General features: G+C 33.3%; 3 protein-coding genes across 9 annotated transcripts; 2 read left to right on the top strand and 1 right to left on the bottom strand.

Annotated features, from left to right (window-relative positions):
• Window positions 1-1,740: 1,740 nt before the first annotated feature.
• SPDS3 (spermidine synthase 3) lies at window positions 1,741-8,698 on the top strand. 2 transcript variants are annotated; one of them, XM_068624526.2, is made up of 11 exons: window positions 1,741-2,038; window positions 2,978-3,198; window positions 3,291-3,335; window positions 3,776-3,852; window positions 3,925-4,047; window positions 4,290-4,394; window positions 4,472-4,544; window positions 4,669-4,740; window positions 5,175-5,370; window positions 5,545-5,674; window positions 8,408-8,698. In XM_068624526.2, exons 2-11 carry the CDS (start codon window positions 3,009-3,011, stop codon window positions 8,474-8,476), a joined length of 1,080 nt encoding a protein of 359 aa, XP_068480627.1. In that variant the 5' UTR covers window positions 1,741-2,038; window positions 2,978-3,008; the 3' UTR covers window positions 8,477-8,698. The 2 variants fall into 2 exon arrangements, with proteins under 2 accessions (XP_068480627.1, XP_068480628.1); XM_068624527.2 differs by lacking the exon at window positions 1,741-2,038 and adding an exon at window positions 2,183-2,502.
• A 1,664-nt stretch (window positions 8,699-10,362) lies between these two features.
• Window positions 10,363-17,288, bottom strand: LOC137820427 (cyclic nucleotide-gated ion channel 1). 3 transcript variants are annotated; one of them, XM_068624514.2, is made up of 8 exons: window positions 17,050-17,288; window positions 16,389-16,525; window positions 15,492-16,059; window positions 14,906-15,118; window positions 13,654-13,943; window positions 12,907-13,018; window positions 11,981-12,217; window positions 10,363-11,324 (listed from the first exon to the last, which is right to left on the bottom strand). In XM_068624514.2, the coding sequence occupies exons 2-8, from the start codon at window positions 16,415-16,417 to the stop codon at window positions 10,626-10,628; spliced, it is 2,148 nt and encodes a 715-aa protein (XP_068480615.1). In that variant the 5' UTR covers window positions 16,418-16,525; window positions 17,050-17,288; the 3' UTR covers window positions 10,363-10,625. The 3 variants fall into 3 exon arrangements, with proteins under 3 accessions (XP_068480615.1, XP_068480616.1, XP_068480617.1); XM_068624515.2 differs by having other exon boundaries at window positions 16,389-16,519; window positions 17,050-17,238; XM_068624516.2 differs by lacking the exon at window positions 16,389-16,525 and having other exon boundaries at window positions 17,050-17,222.
• Window positions 17,289-20,516: 3,228 nt separating this feature from the next.
• Window positions 20,517-24,393, top strand: LOC137821379 (uncharacterized). 4 transcript variants are annotated; one of them, XR_016515501.1, is made up of 10 exons: window positions 20,537-21,027; window positions 21,146-21,212; window positions 21,455-21,483; window positions 21,580-21,788; window positions 22,323-22,441; window positions 22,585-22,680; window positions 22,759-22,834; window positions 23,304-23,356; window positions 23,473-23,626; window positions 23,896-24,393. XR_016515501.1 is itself a non-coding variant. In XM_068625939.2 (9 exons), the coding sequence occupies exons 1-9, from the start codon at window positions 20,767-20,769 to the stop codon at window positions 24,046-24,048; spliced, it is 1,164 nt and encodes a 387-aa protein (XP_068482040.2). In that variant the 5' UTR covers window positions 20,517-20,766; the 3' UTR covers window positions 24,049-24,393. The 4 variants fall into 4 exon arrangements, 3 of the variants coding, with proteins under 3 accessions (XP_068482040.2, XP_090151270.1, XP_090151271.1); XM_068625939.2 differs by lacking the exon at window positions 23,304-23,356 and having other exon boundaries at window positions 20,517-21,027; XM_090295144.1 differs by lacking the exons at window positions 23,304-23,356; window positions 23,473-23,626; window positions 23,896-24,393 and adding an exon at window positions 23,383-23,464.
• The last annotated feature ends 292 nt before the right edge of the window (window positions 24,394-24,685 follow it).

The raw sequence follows: 24,685 nt of genomic DNA, 5'->3' as shown, positions 1-24,685 counted from the left end.
AATTATTTGCTCGAGTGGTTAGACCATAGCTTAATCACAAAACACATACAATATAAAAGGATAACTTAACTATTTAATTATACATATCATGTATAATTGCACATTGAGCCTATAAAAGGTCATTTATCTCATTGACAATAATACTTGATTAGCTTAACATTCTACAATCTCTTGTATAAATTAGATCTAACAATCTTTCATGATAAAGTAACTCCTTAAGCATTTCATCAAGTATCAACTTGATGTAAACAATCTTTATTGGCTTTCACCAATTAATACTCTCATATATTTAACTCAATATATTAGAAGAACCTTGAATATCACTTCATCTCCTAATTCAATATTCACTTAACACATCAACAACTCAATAGTACTTGTGTGACTATTATCTACACACATATATTTATCATAATAATATCATTTTGGTTATTACTACATAATATATCCTTACATCATAAACTTCATATATTATTCTTAATCACAACTAGTGATTACACCTCAATAACTACAATTCACTTTACATTGCAAACACAAGTAATTGAACAATAAATACTCCACTTAAATAATCAAATAACACAAAATTAGTTTCAAATACTCACTTACAAAACAAATATGAGAATGCCAATTGAGTTGTTGTATATCACTTGAGTGATAACTCACATAACTTAAGGGTTTGTTTGAATGAAAGAAAGTGAATAAATTTGAGTGAAAACTGTAATAAAAGTTTTCCATAAATATAATTCATGTAACTGGTAGAAAAAAATATTATTTAAAAAATAACATAAACTACTTTGATTATTTTTATTAAGAATATTCATGGAATTTATTTGAATAGTTAATAAGTAAATGAGAATAACTTTAAGAATTGCAAAAAAAATTATTTAGAAATATTTATTACAATTGTGGAATTAAATATTTATATATATATATATATATATTATATCCATTAATTACATTATTTATTATATTATATTTGAAGACTTTTTTAATTAATATATTAATTAACTTGATAAGAATATGGTTTATAGATATGTTTTGTAAATTTAACTAATTATTTAATCGACAAAGATAACGATTGAAGACTCACTAACTGAACCGGTAATTGCATTGCGATTGAATCAGTACTAATAAATAATATATAAAATAAGGCTAAAGAAATATAATACCAAAATTTAATAATATCAAAAACTAAAAATAACATAATTTATAATTTTTTAACATTCAAATATACATAAAAATAAAATACATCATAATATTTATATTTAAGCTCCAACAATTCATAATAATATTTTTTAAAAAGAAGCAAGTTTCTTAGAAAAAATTACATTTTCATTTTAAAGAAAAAAATCAAAAATATTTTTTATAAATATTTAAAAAAAAAAGAGTTAACCCGCTTTGAAAATATTCTTAACCAATTTGTGAATGTTTTCTTACTATTTCATTGATTTTCGGATGAGTTTAATTTGAGGTGGGTCGATTGTTCTAATAGACCGAATGTGATTTGGACAATGAAAATGGTTGGATTTACATAGTAATAAAAGAGAGTGCAAAAAGAAAGAGAAAGAGAAAGGTGAAGAAAAAAAAAGCATTGGTTTAAAAAGTAAAAATCTAATGGTGAAAATGAGTTTAATGTGAGAAACATGAAATCATCTGACACCTATTACGGAAAAGAAAAATAATGTTTTGAGTCACATGGTGCAACCCATTTAATTTAAATATCCAGAAATAATATTTGTGACTGAGCGTTAAGCAGAAAAAGGCGAAAACAGCTTTTCTGAGAAAGAGAAAGAAAAAGAAAAAGAAAAAGAAAAAGAAGAAAAAGAAAGGCAAACGTGGAAGCCAGAATCGAAAGCGTGCACCTCTAAAAATGTCCTATAAATAAAGGCACCAGAACCTCCATTTTCTTCCAAAACAAGCTCTGAAAAGAAGAGATTAAGAGAGAGAGAAGGTGGATAGGGTGTTACAGTGTTAGTTGCTATCCATCTTCCTTCGTCGCTTAGGTTCCGCTTCACTCTCTGCAATTCGCATCACTCATCAGGCAACACCCTCATTTCACTCTCATCATCACCTTTTTTACCCTAACCTCTTTCCCTTTTCTTTCATTCCACTTTATCTTCTTTCTTTTTCTTTCCTATTTTTCCAATTCTAAACCCTAGCGTTTCACGTTCTTCTGTTCTTTTCTACGGTGCACCATAGCAATAACACGTTCCTCCTTCCCGTTCTGTTATGTCATGTTCCGCGCTGCATTTTCTTTTTTATTTGCTGCTCTGAAGCTATGCACGCGTTGGAAGCTTTCTTGCGGGATTGGCTTTTCTATGTTTGCGTGTTTATTTATTTTATTTGATTGTTTGATTTTTTTTATCATTTGATTTGGAATTGTTGAAAAGTAAACCTGGAAATGGGAGGAGAAAGATTTTCGAGACATGATTTGTTTCCTGTTTCAGGGCGTATAATCAGAGGCTGCCGGGCTTAAATATGGAATTAATTAAATAAATTATTTAGGCACGTTATTTTGTCAGATAGATTTGATTGTCTCGTCTATTTTGTAGCATGAATGAGTACTTTTGATTTTTTTAAATACTATATTATATTGCTGTTTTTATGAAAAGTATATCAAGTTTTTTGTTTTCTTTCTGCTTATGCTTAATTAGCTTATTTTCTATATCTATACCTGTTATGTAAATTATGATCAAAGTAGAATTTTAATTGTAATTTGGATATCTCTTTTTTCTGGTGGCTTATTTCTTGGCCAATCTTTCCCTTTATTTTTTGGTGATCAAAAGTTCAAGCTTAATTTGTATAACTAAACAAAACAGGAAAGCAAATTCTTTCCATTATTTGTGTTGGTGGTCATTCTTATAAAGTGAGGTTCTTTTGGCATTGTGTTACCTGTAGCCTCGTTTTGTAAGTGCTGTGGATTCTGTTTATATATAATGGAATTATAATCTTTTGGACAACTTGTGTGCTAATTGTACAGAGACTGGAGCCAGAGAAGAAAAGAATAATATATGGAGGCCGGCGCAGGAAAAGGTTTGGAATGCCCGAAGACTATGGATGGGAAGGCGAGTGAGGGGAATGGAATAGAGAAGGAAATTCCCTCTTGTTGTTTGAAGGCTAAAGCTTCATCCCCTGAGTCAGAGGCAAAGTGTCATTCCACTGTTGTTTCTGGGTGGTTTTCAGCTTCTCAAACTTGCTCAGGTTATTATCTGCTACGGTTCCATTTATAAGAATAAGGCCTGATTTCTGAATAAGACCTGAGGTTCTTCTACTTTATCTTTTTTTTTTTACAGGAAAATCTGTAAAACCAGATTATTTCAACAACCCGATGTGGCCAGGTGGGTGTTACTAACCTGCAATTCTGCACAGTTGGTGAACATTTGCATTATTGCAGCGAGAGTTTTTCCTCTTTTATGATGTTTGATAGCCTTAATTTCAAACCTTGCTTTTGAAAATCAACCGCATTCTTATTTTTGATAGCTTCCACAGTTATTGTAGACGTTAGATACCATTGAATCTTCGTAGGAAAAACTGAATTGAAAAGATAATCTTGTCTGACATTGAAAGTTACTTGTAACTAAAGGGACTGACCTAAATGTTTGATGGTATTGCATTGAACATTTGCCACTGTTATCCTCGTTTTTTCGCACTACAAATCCTGATAACGAATGTCCATATTTTACAGTTATAAATAAAATCCTTCACTTTGATTGTTTAGTATTATTTGTCTATTGCGTATGAAATTATTGTTGCTGATGGCTTTAGTGTGTATAATCAGGAGAAGCCCATTCAATTAAAGTTGAAGAGATATTGTACAGGGAAAAGTCAGATTACCAAGAGGTCTTGGTTTTTGAGGTTTGGCATCTTCATCTATGTACTCCAAATTTTACCTTGAAGGGATCACCACTAATCCATTTGTTTTTGCAGTCATCAACTTACGGGAAAGTACTAGTACTTGATGGAATTGTTCAATTGACTGAGAAGGATGAATGTGCTTATCAGGAGATGATTGTTCATCTTCCCCTCTGTTCAATTCAGTCCCCCAAAACGGTAAAGTCGTTTGATCTGATGATTTTGGTTCCGTGCATATCATGACTTTGTAACATTAACATTATAATCTTGATGGCCTTGCTGTGTTTTTGGTTCCTTTTTTATGCTCTCATTTGTCTGAAGAAAGTGTTGATATATATTAAAAAAGTTATGTTTGATTCAATTTACTCTACTTTTTCATGCTTTTCCTTTTCTTTCTCTCCGTTTTCATAATCTATGTAATGACTTTTATGTTCATTCAGGTTTTAGTTGTTGGTGGTGGAGATGGTGGAGTACTTAGGGAAGTATCCCGCCACAGTTCTGTAGAACATATTGATATCTGTGAGATAGATCAGATGGTCATTGACGTAAGTAAAGCCATATTTTGATCATTAATATATAGCTACTTCCATATTGAGATGAAAATATTATGGCTATTATGCAGGTTTCCAGGAAGTTTTTTCCGGATTTAGCTGTTGGGTTTGAAGATTCTCGAGTACATCTACACGTTGGTGATGGTATATATATACTTGTCTGCTGGTCTTGTTTTAAATGTGTTCGTTGTCTTTTCCGTGGCTTTATATTTACTGATTATATTTTGTTGGGTTATTCACTGAATTTCTTTTATCCAATTTTTGTCAGCTATTGAATTTCTTAAATGTGCTCCTGAAGGGAGGTATGATGCAATAATTGTTGATTCCTCCGATCCAGTGGGTATGTCATTTTAATTTAAAATGATTCATCTACCATATTTCCTTAGAGCCATGTAGTTTGCTTAACTGGATGAGGTCACCTGAACTCTTATTTCCATTTGATACTGATTTAGGTGATTACATACTAAGTCTATTCTGTACGGCTTTCTTTTACGAGGATTTTTTATCAACTAGTTCTTAGGTTGTTTTGTTAGCTGGTATAATAAAATATTGATCAATTATCTGCATCTACCTTGCGTTCAACTGTTAAAATTATTTTTTTAAATGTTAGCTTCTTAGTAGTTTTATCAGAAATTTTCTCGCCATATTATTTATCTTGAATTATCCATCATCCCATCCGCCAGACACTAATCAAATAAAAAAGAATTAAGAATATAGTTTCCTCAGTTTTTTGGTTTATTATTAAGAATTTACTGAATCACTTCTGCAATTTAGGTCCTGCCCAGGAACTTGTTGAGAAGCCTTTTTTTGATACAATAGCAAAGGCATTAAGGCCTGGCGGAGTCCTTTGTAACATGGCAGAGAGTATGTGGCTTCATACACACCTTATTCAAGATATGATCTCTATTTGTCGAGAAACATTCAAAGGTTCTGTACATTACGCATGGGCGAGTGTTCCGACATATCCAAGGTAGCCACTTTAACATGTGCTGTTAAGTTAATATATTTTTTTTGCTTGCACCTTTTTGTGAGAGTGAACTCTCCAGCTTAGTTCAGATAAATTATTTTTGAGAAATTCAATATACATTTTGGTTTATCTAAACTTGGTGATTGTATCTTATGTGACCTCTTCCTTGGCATGCAGTGGTGTGATAGGCTTTCTTCTCTGTGCAACAAAAGGACCACCGGTTGATTTTGTAAACCCTATCAATCCCATTGAAAAGTTGGAAGGTGCTAATGAGCACAAAAGAGAACTTCGATTCTACAATTCAGAGGTAAAATATATGGTACATGTAGTGGGTGGGAAAAAAATTCAAATTACAAATCCAATTCACGATTATCCAAATCCGTATTAGTATTAATCCATTTAAATGGATTTATCTCAGATCCAAATCCATATTTTTGGATTTTAAATCCAATCCATTTAATTGGATATGGATTAGATATAGATTGGATACATTTTTAGATTATCTAAATTTCATTGAGGCCCAGGTTGAGCAAAGTAGGCTCAAGTCCACGTCGAGTCGAGTTGTTCGGGGCCAAGTTGAGTCGAGTCGGTATGTGCCAAAGTCGAGCCAAGTCGTTTCGGGGCAAAATCGAACTGAGTCAACCCTGGGCCAAGTCGAGCTGAGTGGTCGATATTAAGTTGACTCGAATCAACTGGGGCTGATATCAAGCTGTGTGGGCCAAGGCCAATGTCTAGTCGAGCCGGTCTAGCCCCATGCTGAGCTGAGTCTTTCGGTTTCGATATTGAGTCAAGCAGGCCCGGGTCGTTATACAAACGATCAGACCAGGGTTGATGTCGAGTCGAGAAGACTCGGGCCGTTGTTGAATCGAGTGAGCCCGAGTCGATGTCAAGTCGTTTGGGCCCAGGCTGATATAGAGTTGTTCGGGCTCGGGCTAATGTTGAGTAGCTCAGGCCCGGATCAATTTAGAGTCGTTCACGCCTGGGTCAATATCAAGTTGAGCGGGCTCGGGCTGATGTCGACCCTTGCGAGCTGGTGCCGATGTTGAGTTGAGTGGGCTCTAGTTGATGTTGAGTCGTCTGGGTCAATGTCGAGTGGACTCAGGTCGAATTCGAGTCGAGCAATCTTTGGTCGATGTTGAGCCAAGCAGGATCAGGTCGATGTCGAGCTAAGCAGGATTGGGTCGATGTCGAGTCGTGCATGCCCGAGCTGATATAGAGTCGTTTGGGCCCGGGCTAATGTCGAGTCGCCCAGGCTTGAGTTGATGTCAAGTTGAGCGGGTTTGGGCTGATATCGACCCTTGTCGGCCTGGGCCTATGTTGAGTTGAGGGGGCTCTGTTGATGTTGAGTCGTCCGTGTCTGGGCTGATATCAAGCTGATGTCGAGCGGGCCCAGGTCGCTGTCAAGCCAAGCAGGCTTGGGCTTATGTCAAATCGTGCAAGCCCGAGCCGATGTTGAGTCATCCAAGTTCGGGTTGATGTAGAGCTGAGTGCTACTGGGTTGATGTCGAGTCGTCCAGGCCCGAGCTGATGTCAAGTTAAGCGGGATCGGACTGATGTCAAGTCGAGCGAGCTCGTCGATATCAAGCCAAGTGTGTCTGGCCGATATCAAGTTGTCTGGGCCTGAGTTGATTTTGAGTCGTTCGGATCCGGGTCGATGTCAAGTTGTTCGGGCCCAGGTTGATGTCGAGCCAAGCAAACCAGGATCAATGTCGAGTCGAGTTGGTTCGCGTCCAGGTTGATTGGTCCTAAGCCTTATTCGAGCCAAGTTAGTTTGTGTCCATATCAAAATGGATTTAATAAATTGGCTTGACCGTTTTTGAATCGAGTGAGCTCGAGTTGATGTCAAGTTATTTGAGCCCGGGCTAATGTCGAGTCGCCCAGGCCCGGGTCGATGTAGAGTCGTTCAAGTACGGGTTGATGCTAAGTTGAGTGGGCTCAGGCTGATGTTGAACCGAGCAGGCTCAGGTTGATGTTGAGTCGTGTGGGCCGATGCCGAGCCGAGCCAAGTTAGTTTGCGTTTATATCAAAATGGATTTAATGTAATTGTCAAAGTGGATTTAATCTAATTAATATAGTGGATTAAAATCATCAACTTTAATTGGATTTAAAAAAAATCCAAAAAAAATTGATCTAGTTAAAATGGATATGAATTTTAAATCCAATTCATTTATTTAGATTTGGATTTAGATTAGATTTTCATGAACACCACACCTACATGTGATGGAGGGGTAGATGTAAGGGTGGTCATGGATTGGAATTCAATCCAAATCCATTAAATAAATGGATTGAATTTAAAATCTATATCAATTTTAACTAGATAAAATTTATTTAGATTTTTTTTAAATCCGTTTAAAGTGAATTCACTTTGTCAATTACATTAAATCTATTTTGATAAGGACACAAACAAATTTGGCTCGAACTGGGCCTATGCTGACTCAACCTGGACACAGACCAACTCGGTTCGACATCGACTCGGGTTCGCTTGGCTCGATAGCGGTCTGGGTCCGGACGACTTGACATTGACCTAGATCCGGAACACTTGACATCGCTGGCATGGATGACTCAACATCAGCTTAGGCCCGTTCGACATCAGCCTGAGACTGCTCATCATCGGCTCGAACAACATTGACCTGGGCCCGCTCGGCTTGACTAGAAATTGGCCTGGGCCAACTCGACTCAATATCGGCCACTCAGCTCGACTTGGTCTGGGTTGACTTTGCTCAACTTGGACCTGGATTGTCTTGGCCTCAACCTGTGGATCGGGCCAAGTCAAAATGCAATTTGGATAATCCAAAAATGTATTTAATCCATATTCAATAAATATGGATTTGAATTTGAGATAAATCTATTTTAAATGGGTTAAAACTAATATGAATTTGAATAATTATAAATTTTTTTTCCAACCCTTATGGTAAAATACCTTTTTTTTTAGCTTATCCCAAATAATGTGATGATCGAAATATTTTATTATGTAAGTTGCTTAGTTGAGAAGTCTTGAATGAAATGGTGATTGGTGACTGTTGAACTATGGTTTTTGCAGATGCACTCAGCTGCTTTTGCGTTGCCGGGTTTTGTGAAGAGAGAAGTGAGTCTGCTCCGAGATCCCTGAGTTGAGTAGCAAGGTGTGACTGTGACAAGTGTGGGAGAAAATTAGGAATGTGGTGTTGTGATTATTTATGTTTAGGTTGAATAGCTTTGTCCTCTCGGACGGCTGCCTCTTATCTAGTTTATTATTCTCTAGTTAGGCTTTTTCCTGCACATGCTTGTAAGACGTTAATTACCAATTATTAGATAAATATATGGAAATAATTCAAAATGATAGCAGAATAAATTTAGTTGTCTAAACTCAACCCTTTATTTTGGGTCTTAAAACTTAATAAATCTAAGTTTCCTCAGTATATCACGTTCAACTTCCTTATTTTGATTAGTTAGCGATCAGCCTTTTAACACGTGTTCCATATAACTGATATTTTGTTTCACTTTATGCTTGAAAAACACTTGTGTCATCTTGAATAACATATGTATGTTAACCAATGCTCTTTTCACTCACCAAATTTGAGGATATGATCTCTTAATAAATACATTTCTTATTCCTTATTACTTGTGTAAACCATTATCTTTTATAACTCAAATTTAAGATTAATGTTATACAATATAATTCTAATATTATTTAATTATAACTTATATTTAAACAATTTAAAATTATATATTTTTTTAAGTATTTTTTATATTATGTTTGATATTTTTTATGTTATGTTTGAAGGATTATATAATAAAATTTAAATTTGTTTCACTGAATCAATATTAAATTACAAAATATCATAATTACAATTTGCTCCTTAACTCTTGTAATTTTTTTTATGTAGTCAAAGTTTCTTTATACTTTTTCGTGAGCTTTTAGTTTTTTTTTATGTAACTTGTCTAATTTTTATATTTTTTTATAAATAGTTGATTTTTATATAGTTATTTCCACAAACATGTCTCATTGGGTTTTGAACGTAAGAAATGTTTTTTCTTTCTAATGGAGTGCGTAATACCTGAGTGGTAAAAGAAAAGAAAAAAAATAGTAGAAGTTTTCTTCTAAGAGTGAAATATTGGGTATATATATATATATATATATATATATATATATATATATATATATATATATATATATTATAACGAAATTGTCTTTATAAAAGGTCATCTAAAATTAAATTTTTTAACATAAATAAATTGAAATTCAAGAATGAAATACTAATTTATGAAAAATATTTTTCAAATTTTAAATTGTATAACTTTTAAATAATGTATATGTAAACTAAAATGAAAAAAAATCATAATTTTAAAATATAGAAATATATATAGTAATTTAATTAAAATATCTTATGTAAATAATAAAATTATATAATTAATTTTAAAAATGATCATGTTTACAATGTTACTTTATGTTTAAGTGATTCAAGTTTATATTTGGATGTTTTTAATGTTATATTTGGATACTTTTAAAAATGTCATGTAATTAAGGGTAAAATTTTAATTTGTGCAAATGTAAAATTGTTTTTTATTAAAATAAGTCATCATACCCATACATGTGACAAGGTCAAATATAACAAAGCAGTTGAGTAGTTGTTAATGTATTGAATTCAAGGTCTAATCAAACTTATTTATTTACAGGTATAGTAAAAGTTGTTTATAGTCTAGTAGGCCTAACATCTAGAAATACCAGTAGTGATAGACATTTACTATTCTCTTAGATAAAATTAGAGAGGCTCTTCTTCTTAGATAATAGTCTTGCATTTGTCCTTTATTTACTTTTCTTAAAAAAATAGTAGAACATGTAGTGAAATATTCACCACCAACAATTTTAAAACAAAAATAGTAACTTCTCCAAATGAAACAATACAGGGGAGACAACTTTAAAATAATTTTTATGGAAGATTTTCCCGTTTCATGTTTTAAATATCGGGCACCTACCATCACCCAGCAAGCAGAAATAAAGAAGAAATCAGGATGTGAAAAAATGGTTCATTTTGTGTTTCATTCACGAATGAAATGACTTCTGCAACAATCGTATATTTGTATATATATATATATATACACATACATACAACTTCATAGTTTATATTTTATAGACATTATATGTTACACTAACTTACAAAATAAACAAATAAACGAAATGCCATTTTGGCCCTCTATCAAAAAGGTCATGTTCATGTGAATTTTTCCTTCACTTTCTTCGTTTTTTTATCTTACAGAACCAGGCATCCAGTCCACAATTATTGTTCTTCAGAAGTAAAATCAGGCTCAGCAGGCTTCTGCAGCAGCATGGGTGATATTCTTTCTGGCACTCTGGCCTTTCTTGTGCTATTTCTACGTAAAAGTCTGAGTGCATTAGCTGCAAACCTTGAAGCATATATTGTGGCACCTAGACTAGGCGAGCTACCACCTGCTTTGGCCAATGCATCTTGCAACCTATTCTCTTCTTCCCTCAGAGACTCTTCCAGCTTCTTTTTACTGTAACGCCTCCACGCTGCTTGTATGAAACATGCAGCCCATGAACGCCATTGTTGTGAATAAAACCTGAAAGTGTGACGAAGCTGCTTGCTATGAAGGCGCCGGAACTGTGATGCAACAAACTTCAAGTCATCGGCTTTCAGAGCAAATGCTTCCACTTCTGAAAGAGTTTGGACAGTCCTAGTTGATATGGGAAGGTTGGATGAGGAGTGAGGATCTAATGCCCACGTGAGAAGTTCCTCTCCACAAAAGTCGCCAGCCTTGAGGTATTCAGAGTTAAAGAAGCCAGTTCTTCCACCATTAGTGGTCACAGTCAATAGCTTGCCCCGCATTATGAAGAGAATCTCATCAACAGGATCTCCTTCCCGGACGATGCAGCTTTCTTCTGTGTACAGCACTGGCTTCAGTCTGTCACACATTGCATCCAGAAGTTGCTCATCCATTTTCTCAAACATTGGCACCTTAAGTTCATGCAAGAGAAGGATTTAGTTATTGCTAAAATATTACATGGAAAATCAACTAGACCTTCAAAGCTGTCAATAACAAATGATATTGGTTTACTTTTCAAGGATTGCCTTAAAATCCATCCGATCGCCCATCTTGATATACCTAATATTTTGAATTACCAATGGATTATGGATCCTTCTCCAGTACACCTAAATAGTTTTACCACAACTCTACGTTCACGCTTTTTCAGTGGCATTTATTAACCATAGAAAACTGCAGAGCTTCAAAATTACAAATGAAAACACGCACAACACTCCTTTAGAGAGTTTAGACGTACATACAACACATATTCAAACAAAATACCAGGAACAGAGGAACAATTTGCATATAGATATATGATAAAGCACCTGGATGTTATTCACTTAATCTACCTAGAAGCAAAGTTCAGAAACTTCTGTACTAAACCAGTATTTCTGTTATATTTATTTGTAAGAATACTATATCTTCCTACTGTGGATATTCTATTACGTACTCACTAACCAAAAGCAACAATAGATGCACTAAAATAGAACAAGTAAATTTTCATTCTGAATAGAAAAAAAAATCAGTCACTGTAAAAGACCAACAGTAACATGATATTAAAAGAAAACGAAGATATGGTGAGACTTACCCTCATCAGCAAAGCTAAGCAAAGATGCCGCTTAATATCCCTTCTCAAATCCTTTGGAAGATCTCGGATCAAATTGTCTTCATCAACACCTCTGGTTTCTTGCCATTTGTACTGCTCATGTCGTCTGATTCTTTCTCTCAGGCTGTCAGGGAGTAATCGATGAGACATCCACTGCTCAGCATCTCTCCTTTTCACCCTCATTTCCTCCAATCTGGTAGTCGTTGACTGCAAATATGTCTGTTCCAAAAAATATATAATTAAGTCTAATGTAGAAGAAAATTTGGCCCAGGTGTGAAACAAGTTTAGGAACGATTAGGAACGAGGAGCAGAATTTTAGGATACATCTAAAATAAGATAAGAAAACATAGTTAGATAATTCTGGAAGAGGGAGAGCATACAAACAGATATTCTGAATACTATAATAACTCAATCTTCACCCTCTCTCGGGAAACACTTGAGAAACTGGAAATTATAAATGCGATGTGTTTCCTCAAAAGCCACCGAAAAATAAGATTAAGACTATGTTCCTTTGGGAAGAATAATTTTTCACAACCATAGGTTATGGAACAGATAACAACCTCTACTTCACCAGGACAAACCACAAATTAGAATTCCACAAGAGCTGATGTTCCCCAAAAGATACATCAGAAGTTAATACTGCACATTACTAGAAGTGCTCTAATTTATAATAGCAAAAATTGATATATGATGTCCTGTTCCATGAAGAAGTGTACCAAGGAGAAAATCTTAATTAACTAACAACAAAAGAATTTAAAGCACCAAAAAACTGCTATGGTAAAAAAAGTGGAGGGAGACAGATCACAGGAGTAAAATATGGTACTGCTAAGCTAACCATTTTGATCCAAAATCAACAAATAGAGCTGCTAGCCAGTATCGCTTGATTAAAAAGGATATTTGACACCAACCTGCATATTTCCAATGAGGAATGCAAATAATACCAAACCAGCAATTGAAATGAAAATTGCAAAGCAGATTTCCCAAACATAAGTACTTGTTGCAAGGTTCTGACCAAGAGAACTGCAATAAACGGAGGAATATAAGCAGAATGTCATATAACTTGGTAAAAATATGCTCAATAACAAAATCAAAATTCAAAGCATATTAACATGTAACTTCGAAATTGATAATTGACTAACAACTCTAACAATCCCTCATCTTGCAATCCTATCATCAAACAAATTTAAAACTGAAGATAAAACCATTTTCCACTTCTAAGCATCAAATCAGAAGTCATCCAACATCTGCGTGATTAAGATTTTACAATTTTTCATTGAAAACTAATGGCATTTTAATAACCAGAACAATAGAAGCTGAATCAGATAACATCAATACTTATATTTTATCCACAAACATTTCGTACCCCAACACAAACCCTCAAAAACACATATTTTACACACACAAAATCCCTGGGAAAAGATGCATTTATTGAGTATACATACACACACTGAAAGGTAGAATACTTTGATCCAAGGGATGGCAGCAAACAGAACTACAAGAAACAATTCTACACTAAGTGCATGCAGACATATGGAGTGCAAACACAGCTACAGGTTCCTATAATCACACTAATAGCTGACATCACACTAAGATTATGACTACTGCATAATCTTAAAATTAATAGCACCAAATAAAAGATAATCAATAAAGCATACCTCAAATTTCGTAGGCCCCACCAAAAACAATAAAAGAACTTCTGTGGGAAATCTCTTGATTCCACAACTCCAGATTGAAGGGCATCAAGAAATATTCCAAAATTAAAGAGTGTTGTATTTTGATCCTGTATTGGGCAAGAAGCATTCAGGAATACTGAAATTGTGCCCAAAACTTTATGATTATCACAATACATAGCTTCTGTGTTACATGTGCTATTTCTTCGACACGCATCTTGCCAGCATGTGGTTTCTCTTTCTATAGAAAACAAGTACCAAAAGGCACCAATAACCTAAGAGCAACAAGTAAATCAGCAATGACAGAGAGGCAGATGATATCATTAGTTTTCATTAGTGAGATCATTTCCACAAAAATAGTGCAACAATGATAACAAATCTAAATATGCCACATTGGGAACCAAAAAAAACGGTGCGGACATGTGAGTTTGAAACAACATATAGACCTAAAAACCATGGACACTATGAAGCACCACCTTTGCAGATGGCAGAAACCACTGAATGAGATGGAAGAAGCACGAAATCACAACGGGTTAACAAACCGGTAATGAAACACAACAAGGGAAGCAATTAAGTAGGAAAATAAAAATTTATCCATGGAAATGAAGTGAAGCCGTAGATTTTAGCCATAACATGATATGCTAACTTTGTTACAAAACATAAAGCACTAACCCATACTTAACTAGATATTAGACTATGATCCTTACAAAATATGGAAAAAAATGATTACAGAACATAAACTTGAACCACAGTAACAAGGCACTTAGCAGATCTGCATATCTAAATGTGTTATATTCTAATTCATGTACAAACTCATGCTTTGTTTAAGGTCGAGAAAAAAGCTTAAGTATCAAAGCTGCACACAACTAAAACGCAGATCAAGTTTTCCCACTAAAATACAGAATCATACCGCCCCTGGCCAACCTACATCTATGTAACTAGAATAATATATACACACACGGGGATCATAATGGTGTTGATCTTCAACACAAGGGCAAGTATTTGTGCTAATCAAACTTTACTTGTTTAATCTAGTGATTGGGAAAATTAATCTACTATACATTCAAACAGAAACACTTAAAACAGATTCGGGCTTTAGAAAAAACACCAATGATCTCAGAAACAAAATACATAAAATAAAATAAATAATAAATTTAGTACAAAGCAATATAAAAAAAAATATTCTCAGTAAATACAAGAAAAAGCAAAAAAAAAAAAAAACTGAGCATAGACGTACATGACTTGCTAGCATGTAAAGAAAGAGATTGAATGCAGCTCCAGCCCAAGCTGTTTCAGTGAGGATGCCAGAGGTCCTAGTAACTTCTTTATATAATGGAATTAATCGCAAAAATCGTGGTATATATTGGAAGAAGACAATAAATTTCAGCAAGGTCTTTGTATTCAGTGATTCAGAGCCCCTCAACTTTGGAATGATAATTAGAATTGCCACCTAGCAATATAGGAGCAAGTTTTGAGTCAAAAAAATATTGAATTAACTCAATGAAATATGTTTTTTTCTAATTTAAACTCACAAAAAACTACGAAGATATTTTAATCTTGGAGGGATTGACTTAATCACTAATTACAATATATCTTCTGAGTGAGTCCACATGTTTTGCGTTCTACTTTATAAGTGTAATCATTTGGTACATTAATTATGTCTGCAAATCAATTCAACTTCATAGAGAGAGAGAGCAGGTGAAATTAAAAGTTGCATTATGTTCATAAACAAACTTAGCAACCCATAGTTCTTCAATAGTTACTGGATGTGGATGTAAAAAAGATGAAAGTCAAAAAGTCCAACAGCGGAAAGAGTTTCCTACCTGTGGGAGGGGAAGAACGGCAAGAATGTCAATTAAGAAGTATGATGAAAGATACCGCATTGCTATTACCCAAGCATCTTCAACCAAAACACCTCTCCCAAATACTCGAGAAGAGGGAGCAATGAATCCAGTACGAAATTGGAAAATTATATGGATTATATAAAAAATATCAGAGAAAGATCTTAAAACAGTTGCTGTAATTTCCATTTTTCTGTCCAGAGAAAGACATTTATTGTCATCATCAATCACAGGAACATAGAAGAACAAGGGATCAAGCGACACAGCAATAAGACATGATAATACAAATATCTTATTCCACTTTTGAAGGAAAGGACCCTGGGGATCAAGAATTTTCTTTCTAGAACTAAAACTTCTAGAGAGAACTCTGTTATAGGGAAGAGATTTGAATGATTTTCTAAATCTCTTCATCCCCTCTGAACTAGATTCCACACCCCTTTGAAACTTCTCAGAAACTGAATTTAGTTTATTCTTGATCCCCCCCTGGCGTTCTACATGAATTGCAGGAGAGCTGCTCTCAGAACCCTTGTCTGAATTCCAATCACGAAATCTGAACATCATGGAAACAATAAATCTCAGTTCATGATTAACCATCCGATAAACAAGATGTCCAAAGCAGTGGCAATAACCACGAAATGAACACAGGCACAAAAATGATTATTAGGAATAAAGGTTCTGAAGTTTGAAGTTTTTAAAGCATATAGATGCTGAAGTTTGGTGACTGAAAAAGTGTTTGCAAAAGTTGAGAACAACCACAGAGAAGCCTTACTCCCAACCAAGCATGAAACACCTGCACTGAATCCAATGACAACTACAATGCTTCTGAAATACCACAAACAGCACCACAGAATAAATAACGGTATGCACCATTAAACTAACCTAACAAATTTGTCTTGCTGAAAATTCATGACTGTAGCCTAGTTCAAAAACAAGGTAGAATCCGACAAATAAGTGTCGCGCAAGTGTCACCGCACAGTGAATAGCTTCTTCATACACCTCAATCTCACAGCCTACTCCTGACATAATAAAAACAAGAGAGACATCCTAAATAGATACTCCAATTGTCAACCAAAACAAAAATCAAACCATCCATAGCAACATCAACAGGGTAAAATAGCCGCCCAAGCACCTAGCCATGTAATAAACCCATGTCTTTAGGGAGACAACAAACACACACACACTAATAAAACAGCATGACAGCCAGAAATATAGTTTCCCTCAAATTTAGCAGCACACACACACACACACCAGTACACATCATCAAATAGATGCTTACATTAAATCAGGACAAAGTTCCAAGCACTCAATTAATAATAATAATTTCACAAGAGCAAAACAAATCCGCATCCCCCTATCCTTGTACAAATTAAATAACCTAATTAAGTGAATTGTGAAATTGGCAGCGAAGTTGAAACAGAAGAAGGAGAATTATTAGAGAGAGAGAGAGAACGGAGTCGTTGGTGAGCAAGAAGAAAGTCAGAGAGGATTGAAAAAACGCATAGATAGTGGTTAAGAGAGAGAAGATGGTGAAGAAGAGTACCGAAAGGAGAGTAACGAAGTGAAGAGCGTTAGAAGTAGTCGCAGTGAACATGAGATTGATTGTGATGAATGGAAAGAAGAGATTGTAACTGTGAGAGAGAGAAAGGAAGAAGAAGAAGAAGAAGAAGAAGGTTCGTGGAAAGCGGGAAAGGAGTGATGGTGTTGTAGACACCGATGGATAAAGAGAGACAGTTGGTGTTGAGGATGGAAGGAAGAGAGTCTTGTCTGTCGCGGGACCCACTCACTCTCTCATGTTTCTTTTTTTTAACCTTAATTATTATTAATTCTCGACCATGGTCATTGGTAGTTATGGTTGGTAACCTTGTAAAACACTATTATCTTCCAAAAAAAATTAATTTATTCAGGTAATACACAAAAAGCAAAATGTTAATAATTCACATTTTTTTACACATGACAGTAAGTGATTTTGAATAATTCATATTAATAATTATACTATAAGTGATTTTTAGTTTAATTTTGTGATGAAATGTTCTTTACATTGTTCACATGCATACTATTCTTTGATGACAGTAGCAGAAATCTGTAAAAAAAATTGCTGGAATGAAATATTGTTTGCACATTTTTATATTATGTTGACTTCAGTTTTGGCATATGAGGGTTTTAGATGAAGTCATATGATTATAGTTTTGTACTCAACCTCAAAAAAAATAGACCACCCTTTTTTTCTTATATTAATTCACACTACTTTAAAATAAGTAAAATGACAAAAGAGTGGAAGTAGATAGCATAAGAGTTGAATATTTACTCAATATATATAAAGTCAACAGATAGCTACATTAAATAACAAAGAGATTCTCCTAATATATGGCAACTGGTTTGAGGTTAATTCTACAAAGTACATAAAATAATTATAACTAAATCTATTTTTCATTTTTATTTAATACATTTATATTAAAACCATTATTGTGGTTGGGTAATTATTTCCATCCAGTACACTCACTTTTAACTAATAATAAATTTATAGGCTTATAGATTTGGATTTTCGATTAATCATTACGTTGATTATTTCAAGTTTATAAAAAATAAATAGTTTTCATATAAACGCATACGCATGATCAAATAATATATTTCCGTTTCTTGCATGATAAGGTAACTATTTGACCTTAATTATAAATAAAATCTTACGTAAGAGATTTTGCTATTTACAGTCCCTTGCTTTTTCTATTTATACTCTCTTATTTTTTAAGTACGCCCCTCCTTTCTCTCATTTCCTTTTACTTTTGTTATCGTAAATAGTTAAATACCTTTTATAAAAAAAAAATCTTATATAAATAATATAATATAATATAATATAAACTCTATTGTGTATTTATCTTTTTTATTTAATCTATTTTCTTTCCTTTCTCTCATTTTTCTATTAAAGAAATTAAAATTGTTTTTTATTGTTGTTTCATTAGACCTGAATATTCAATTTGATCATACAAGAAAAATAGTTTGACCTGGATTTTATGGGCAACCTATATTCAATTCATATTACGAAGAAAATAAGTCAATTTGAAGCAGTTCACATAAGGAAAGTGTATTTTTTTTTTCAATTTCATAAAAATACTTTTCAAAAATATTATTGTGTTTTTCTTGGTAAACCTATAAGCCTTTTATTACTTAAAAAATGATATTAAGCATAGTTTAAAACACATTTTTTATTTAACCTTCTAAGACCTCTTTTTTATGACAAATTTATGATTTGAAGTTGAAACAATTTTTATTAACATTTGAAAATATTTTTATTAAGATTTAAATAAATTTAATTTTTCCCTTCATGTTATTATAATGTCTATGATTTTCCCAGACAAACCATATCTCTGCTACATGAAAAAACTTTGATACAAAATTGGAATAGCAGCTGAGTCACAAGTAATAAAACAAATTTTTTATTTAGTGCATCTTGAAGTAATTTGCCTAATTAATTTATAATAAAAATACGAAATCAATCAACTCTGTCTATTTAATTTTATGGAAGTTTAATCATTCATCTTCTATTTTTTTTAAATCCAATAATGTTTTCATCGCCACTTAATAAAATTAATTAATCCAACCATTTCATATTAAATCTTCCTTCTTTTTTAAACTTCAAAAAATAAATAATTTTTTTAAATCTATTTTGATTTTTTAAAATAATTATAAAATTTATTTTGGAAAACAAAAAAAAAAAAAAATTCAAAATATATCATCTCCTGCCCTACATATAAGAAACATATAGAGATATTTTTGTCCTAAATGTAAAAGATATATAATCACTTTCAAATGTATTAATTGAAAATTTGGAATAACATTAATTTGTTATGAAGCATTCACTCCCTCCTCATGGAAATAAAGGTATTTGAACTATTAACAACATATATTATGTGATAATTTTGGCCTTTTGATTTTGAATGAAAAATAAATAAGGAAATAATATATATAATAGTGGATAATTAATATAAAATTTAATAATTTAAAATTAATTAATTTATCATTATAGTTAATTATAATTATAGGATATCATATTTGGTTATAATTGTATTAGAGTTTAGTTCTATAATTATTATAATTATAATTTCAATCACTATCATAATCATAAGTTTGTCATGATTATTTCAACAAAATTATTCCTTTTATATAATTTGAAATTTTTCCCAATGTTTAATACGTATAATCAATGAAATTTAATATTATTGGATCAACTCGGTAACTATTGTAATTATCTCTAAATTTTATCCAAAAACTATTTTACTCAATTCCAAGTCCATGATTGAATAATGAATGTATTTCTCTCACACTTGATTTTTTAACCAACTACACCATTAAGATATTTTTTTAATTTAAAATATTATTATAATATTATAATAGGTTGTCAATTACATGTAGTTTATTTTTTGGTGTGAAAATATTTTTTTTCTTTATCTAATCCTTTCACTTTCAAGTTCTCCGTCATCTCTGTTATTCTCGCAACTTGTAATACAACCTTTCTTCAATTATGAATGCAATAAGCATATCCCTTTAAGTTATACGTTTATTCACTATTTTTTATTCTTAATATAAGTTTCAAAGAAAAACACTTTAAGAAAAAAAATAAAATTATTCTTAATATTATCAATACACTTGAGCGATGTTAATTATTTTCTAATGAAAATAAACATTGGTTAATTTTTCTTATTTGAATGAATATAAAATAAATTAATATAGTATAAATAACTAAACTCGTGCTTTAATTTTAAAAAAAGACAAATGTAATACCATACCAATATGGTTAAGTGAATAAGAATAAAGTCCTTAATTTGAAGTGAGAAAATATAATATATTTATTGTTATTAATACTTCAAAACAACCACAATAACACACACAAAACAGTGAATAAGTTTGACACAGTTACAAACTACTAACTATAATGTTTTGTTAGGGTACAAATCAAGAGAACTCACAAAATTAATTTGGTAAAAACAGTAACTTTTTTGGTTTTTATTTATTGTACTGAAATTTGATAAAGTAAAAGAAAATTGTAAATCCAAGTTTGCGTGATGGGAGGTTGACATTTTCATCAGTGAGGGAACGACATAGGCGAACGGAAAAGCAGGGCACAACACCAACCTAGTAACTCGAAGCCTAAGATGTCAAAACCAAGCCCCACTTCATCACTTCCTTAATCTCCTCCTTACACTCTTTCAAAAAGCAAACTTGTATCTTGATCCTTTTTTTTCTCCGCTTCGAATTGCAAAAAATGGGATTGATTACGTTGGTGAAAGAATTGTGGATGGCTTTCTTTTTCCTTTGTTCAGTACAATTTTGGAGAATGGCGTTGTTGTGGTCTTTCTCTATTCTTTTTTCTTATTACCAATTGTTCAAGGCTTCCCTATCACAGTGCCAACTGGTCAAACAAGTAATTCTCGACAAATGTCCTTTCTTCTCTCAGAAACTCGTGTCCTATCCCAGGTGCTCCCCTTTCACAAGTAATTTTAGGCCTGTTTGCGTTGTCACTGGTGTAAGTCGTTCATTTATATATTCCTTCCGTTTTTTCTCTGTTTTAGTTAGTAGGAAACTGTTTGATTATGGGAATTTTTCAATTGATTCTGGGGTTTTGGTTTTTTGTGTTGGTGTAGGCAACGTCTGGCCTGGGATTAGCTGCTGCTTATGAACTTTCGAAGGAAGGATATTGTGTTGTCATTGGTAAGTGTTTATTCTTATTCTTATTTCACTCTCAGATTCTAGTTTTTTTAATTGCTTTGCTAATCATCCTAGATAGTTCACATATCTGGTCTGAAGAAGAAGGACTTGTAAGACACTCTTTTCAAATTTTTCTTTATTATCTGTGAAATTGTAATGTTTGTATCACACTCCCTGTGGATGTTGTTTTGCATTCTTCTTCTGGTCTCTGCAATGTATACTTAAGATTCCAGTTATGAATGCAGTTGGACGTTCACAACAGCTATTGTCAGAGGTATTTTCCTTCAACACTTTTTAAAAATAATGGTGATGATGACTCCACACTTCATAAATCTCTTATCGGTGCTCCCTGATTCCCTCTGTGTGATAGACCATAAAAAAAATTCAAGATTCGAATGAAGATGCCCACCTCAAAGCTTTTCAGGTGGACCTGTCATCGATTGAATCAATCATAAAGTTCAAAATTTCCTTGCGACAGTGGCTTTTGGATTCTGATTTGCACTGCTCACTACAACTACTGATAAACAATGCTGGAATACTTGCAACATCACATAGAGTCACAGCTGAGGGCTATGATCAGTTATACAACTTTTTATCTAACTCCTTTGATTGTATTGAAGAAGTTTCACTCTATCATTGAATAACTCATGTGCTTTGGAACACAAAAATCATTGCATAGGCCACATGTTTTCAAATTTTATTATTACTTTCAGACTGTTGATAATCTGTTTAAGCTAAGGTAAATGGTTTATAAGTGTTTGTTACATTTTTTAGAAAATGTTGATTAGCATGATCAACATGATTTTTATGGAACACAAAAAACAAAAGAAAGAAATGTTTGTAGTTGTATGTAAATATTTTTTTATACCTGTTTGCTCCATGAAGATGAACCTTGGTGCAACGATAAGGTTGTTTCCTCATGGTTTTAATTATTGGAAACCGCCTCTCTGCTTGTAGGGGTAACACTGCATATATTTACCCTTCCAATACTATACTAGATGGTGGTGCTACCACATTTCTTTTATACTTCTTTCTTAGCTCCGTTTGGTACCTTAGTTTTATAATCAGTATTAACATTTAAAATATATTTATGTTTTACCTTTTTACTCCCAGGATGATTGGTACAAATTATATTGGTGCATTTGCTTTAACAAAGCTTCTATTACCACTTCTTGAAAGCAGCCCTGTATCTTCTAAAATTGTGAACGTGACATCCTTTACACATCGAGCTGGTAGGGATAATCATCATAATATCATTAGTTGTTGGTCTATATTGTTTGTTTGGTAATCCAACACTTTCAGTTTGATTTTATTCCAATTAATGTCTCTACATCAGCACTTCTCATATAGAAACTGATCAAGATCTTTTATCCAGTTACTGATGTGCAGGTTGATGAGGGAACTGTATCCGGGAAGAGATTTTTGAGATCTATACAATATCCATATGCTCACATATATGAGTATTCTAAATGTATACTGCAAGCTTTGGATTAAGTTATATAGATTACTTTGTGTCTTTATTCCTAACAAGCATTTAATTTTGGTGAAGTATGCCTAATTCTCTTCACGAGGGAACTCCACCGACAGCTTTGCCTAATGGGAAAATCTCACCAGATATTTGTCAAGTATGTAATTACTAACCTAACTTTTATTTCCTTTTCTGTCTTGTTTCCAAGTGCTGTGTACTTTTATAGTATTGATTTCTTTTAATGTTGTCAGTTTACTAATCAATGCATAACTGTCAACTTTGTTGTTAAATGTGTTCATGCGACACTTCTATTTCTTGCCCAGTCTACGTGAAATAAATTATAAGCTTCAGGGAGACATTTGAAAAAACTAACTTGAGCTTATGGAAATAATTTATGATTTTTCTATAAGCTCTCTTTTGCCAACTTTAGTAAGGCAATAAGCTGCATTGTGAAATTTATCTACATATGTTCTTTTATTTCTGAAATAAGTTTTAAATGAAGTTTATGAATAAGGTATCATTTGATAAAAAAATACCAAGTTTGGTTAAGCTGTTTATCCAAATGTGGCCTTGGTTTGCTATGAATATTTTCTGCACAGCTCATCCGTTCTTCTTTTTGGCCAAAGCATATGGACTCTGACCTATTTGCCAATCACGTGCCTTGGATGAAATTCATCATGTATGTTTAACAAACCTGTTGATTAGTGTTGCGGATCCTGGAGTTCTGCAGACAATCTCGTTTAACAGGGATTCTACTTGACCTTTAACTTTCATTTTTTGTATTGTTGAACATAGTGTTGCGGATCCTGGAGTCGTGCAGACAAACCTCATGCGAGAAGTTCCAACCATCTTATCTTGCTTGGCATTGCGTGTGTTGAAATTTCTGCGGCTGTTGGAATTCCCCAAGTCTGGGGTTGACTCGATTATTGATGCAGCCTTAGCTCCACCGGTAAGAACTTCAGTGCTACTTACTGTTGATAACTTTTTTTTACAACAAGCCATTTGTAAACCATTTCACCTATTCACTTACTTACTGTTCCATCACCACGCAATGCATTCTCAATTGCTTTATGTCATGCTTTTATTTTATCCTTTCTGTGATGCAAAGGCATCTTCAACTCCCCATTGATCACATAATCCACCAGTACCTTATGCCTGCTCTAGTTTTCAGTTATAATAGCAATTGACTTGATGATGTTAAATGACTTACATTTTCAGGGAACATCAGGGGCTTATTACTTTGGGGGAAAAGGTAGGACTATCAACCCTTCAGAACTTTCACATAACGCCAAATTAGCACGTCAGCTTTGGGAAAGTACAAGTAAGCTGCTGTCTGTGACCCCTTTTGGTGCTGATGGAATCAGCTGGTAGCATTGGTTCGTATGTCATGTCGTAGAACAAAGTGAATAGGTGACAATTGCCCATGTAGATTGACAAATGACAACCCATTCTTCATACAAAGTTCTGAGGTTTATAATGTAAGAGAAGTTTTAAAACAAGTACAATATAACCAAACCATTCATGCACCTTCACCTAGTAGCTGCAACCATGCACATGTCGGCTTGTACCGTTGTTCATATTTGATTTTCTGGTATTGTACTTAATTCATCTGCTAAGTCACTATGGTTATGCTAACGTTAAGACTGAATGACCTTGCTCTGAAGAATTTACCTAAAAGAAGATATTGGATAATTTATGGTTATGGGTTATTTACAATGCGGTATCTCTCTTTGGTGTATTCAAAAGAGTGGCCACATGAATGATGCATAAGGGAGTTAATGTGTTTTGGGGAATGCATGGATTCTGCAGCTTTCTCGTCAAATATCTAAGAATGACGCATATATTAGTGAAAGTAGCTTCAATGCAGTTGTTGATTCACTTGTTGTAGAAGATTTTTCGGGTTATTTTATCTGTTGCTAGGTCCGAGAAGTATGCTATATAACGTTTTAGGGTTTGAAAATGTTTCGTTGCAATTTGGAACTATGGTTGTGGGTTTATGATCTCTTTA

The sequence above is a fragment of the Phaseolus vulgaris genome, chromosome 9 (genome assembly GCF_051622355.1).
Source record: "Phaseolus vulgaris cultivar YP4 chromosome 9, ASM5162235v1, whole genome shotgun sequence".
NCBI classification, from domain to species: Eukaryota; Viridiplantae; Streptophyta; class Magnoliopsida; order Fabales; family Fabaceae; genus Phaseolus; species Phaseolus vulgaris.
The sequence above is the reverse complement of the archived record's forward strand: the minus strand, read 5'-3'. Positions and strand labels throughout refer to the sequence as shown.

Bases quoted from the DNA above. Each gene is read 5' to 3' on its own strand.
- LOC137820427 (XM_068624514.2), bottom strand. From the start codon at position 16,417: ATGAATTTTCAGCAAGACAAATTTGTTAG. The intron at 16,060-16,388 runs GTTAGTTTAATG...CATGATGTTCAG, and splicing joins CAGCAAGACAAATTTGTTAG to ATTTCGTGATTGGAATTCAG. The intron at 11,325-11,980 runs GTAAGTCTCACC...CATGAACTTAAG, and splicing joins GCTTAGCTTTGCTGATGAGG to GTGCCAATGTTTGAGAAAAT.
- LOC137821379 (XM_068625939.2), top strand. From the start codon at position 20,767: ATGGGATTGATTACGTTGGTGAAAGAATTGTGGATGGCTTTCTTTTTC. The intron at 21,484-21,579 runs GTATTTTCCTTC...TCTGTGTGATAG, and splicing joins CACAACAGCTATTGTCAGAG to ACCATAAAAAAAATTCAAGA. The intron at 22,681-22,758 runs GTATACTGCAAG...ATTTTGGTGAAG, and splicing joins CATATATGAGTATTCTAAAT to TATGCCTAATTCTCTTCACG.
- SPDS3 (XM_068624526.2), top strand. From the start codon at position 3,009: ATGGAGGCCGGCGCAGGAAAAGGTTTGGAATGCCCGAAGACTATGGAT. The intron at 4,048-4,289 runs GTAAAGTCGTTT...ATGTTCATTCAG, and splicing joins CAATTCAGTCCCCCAAAACG to GTTTTAGTTGTTGGTGGTGG. The intron at 5,371-5,544 runs GTAGCCACTTTA...CTTGGCATGCAG, and splicing joins AGTGTTCCGACATATCCAAG to TGGTGTGATAGGCTTTCTTC.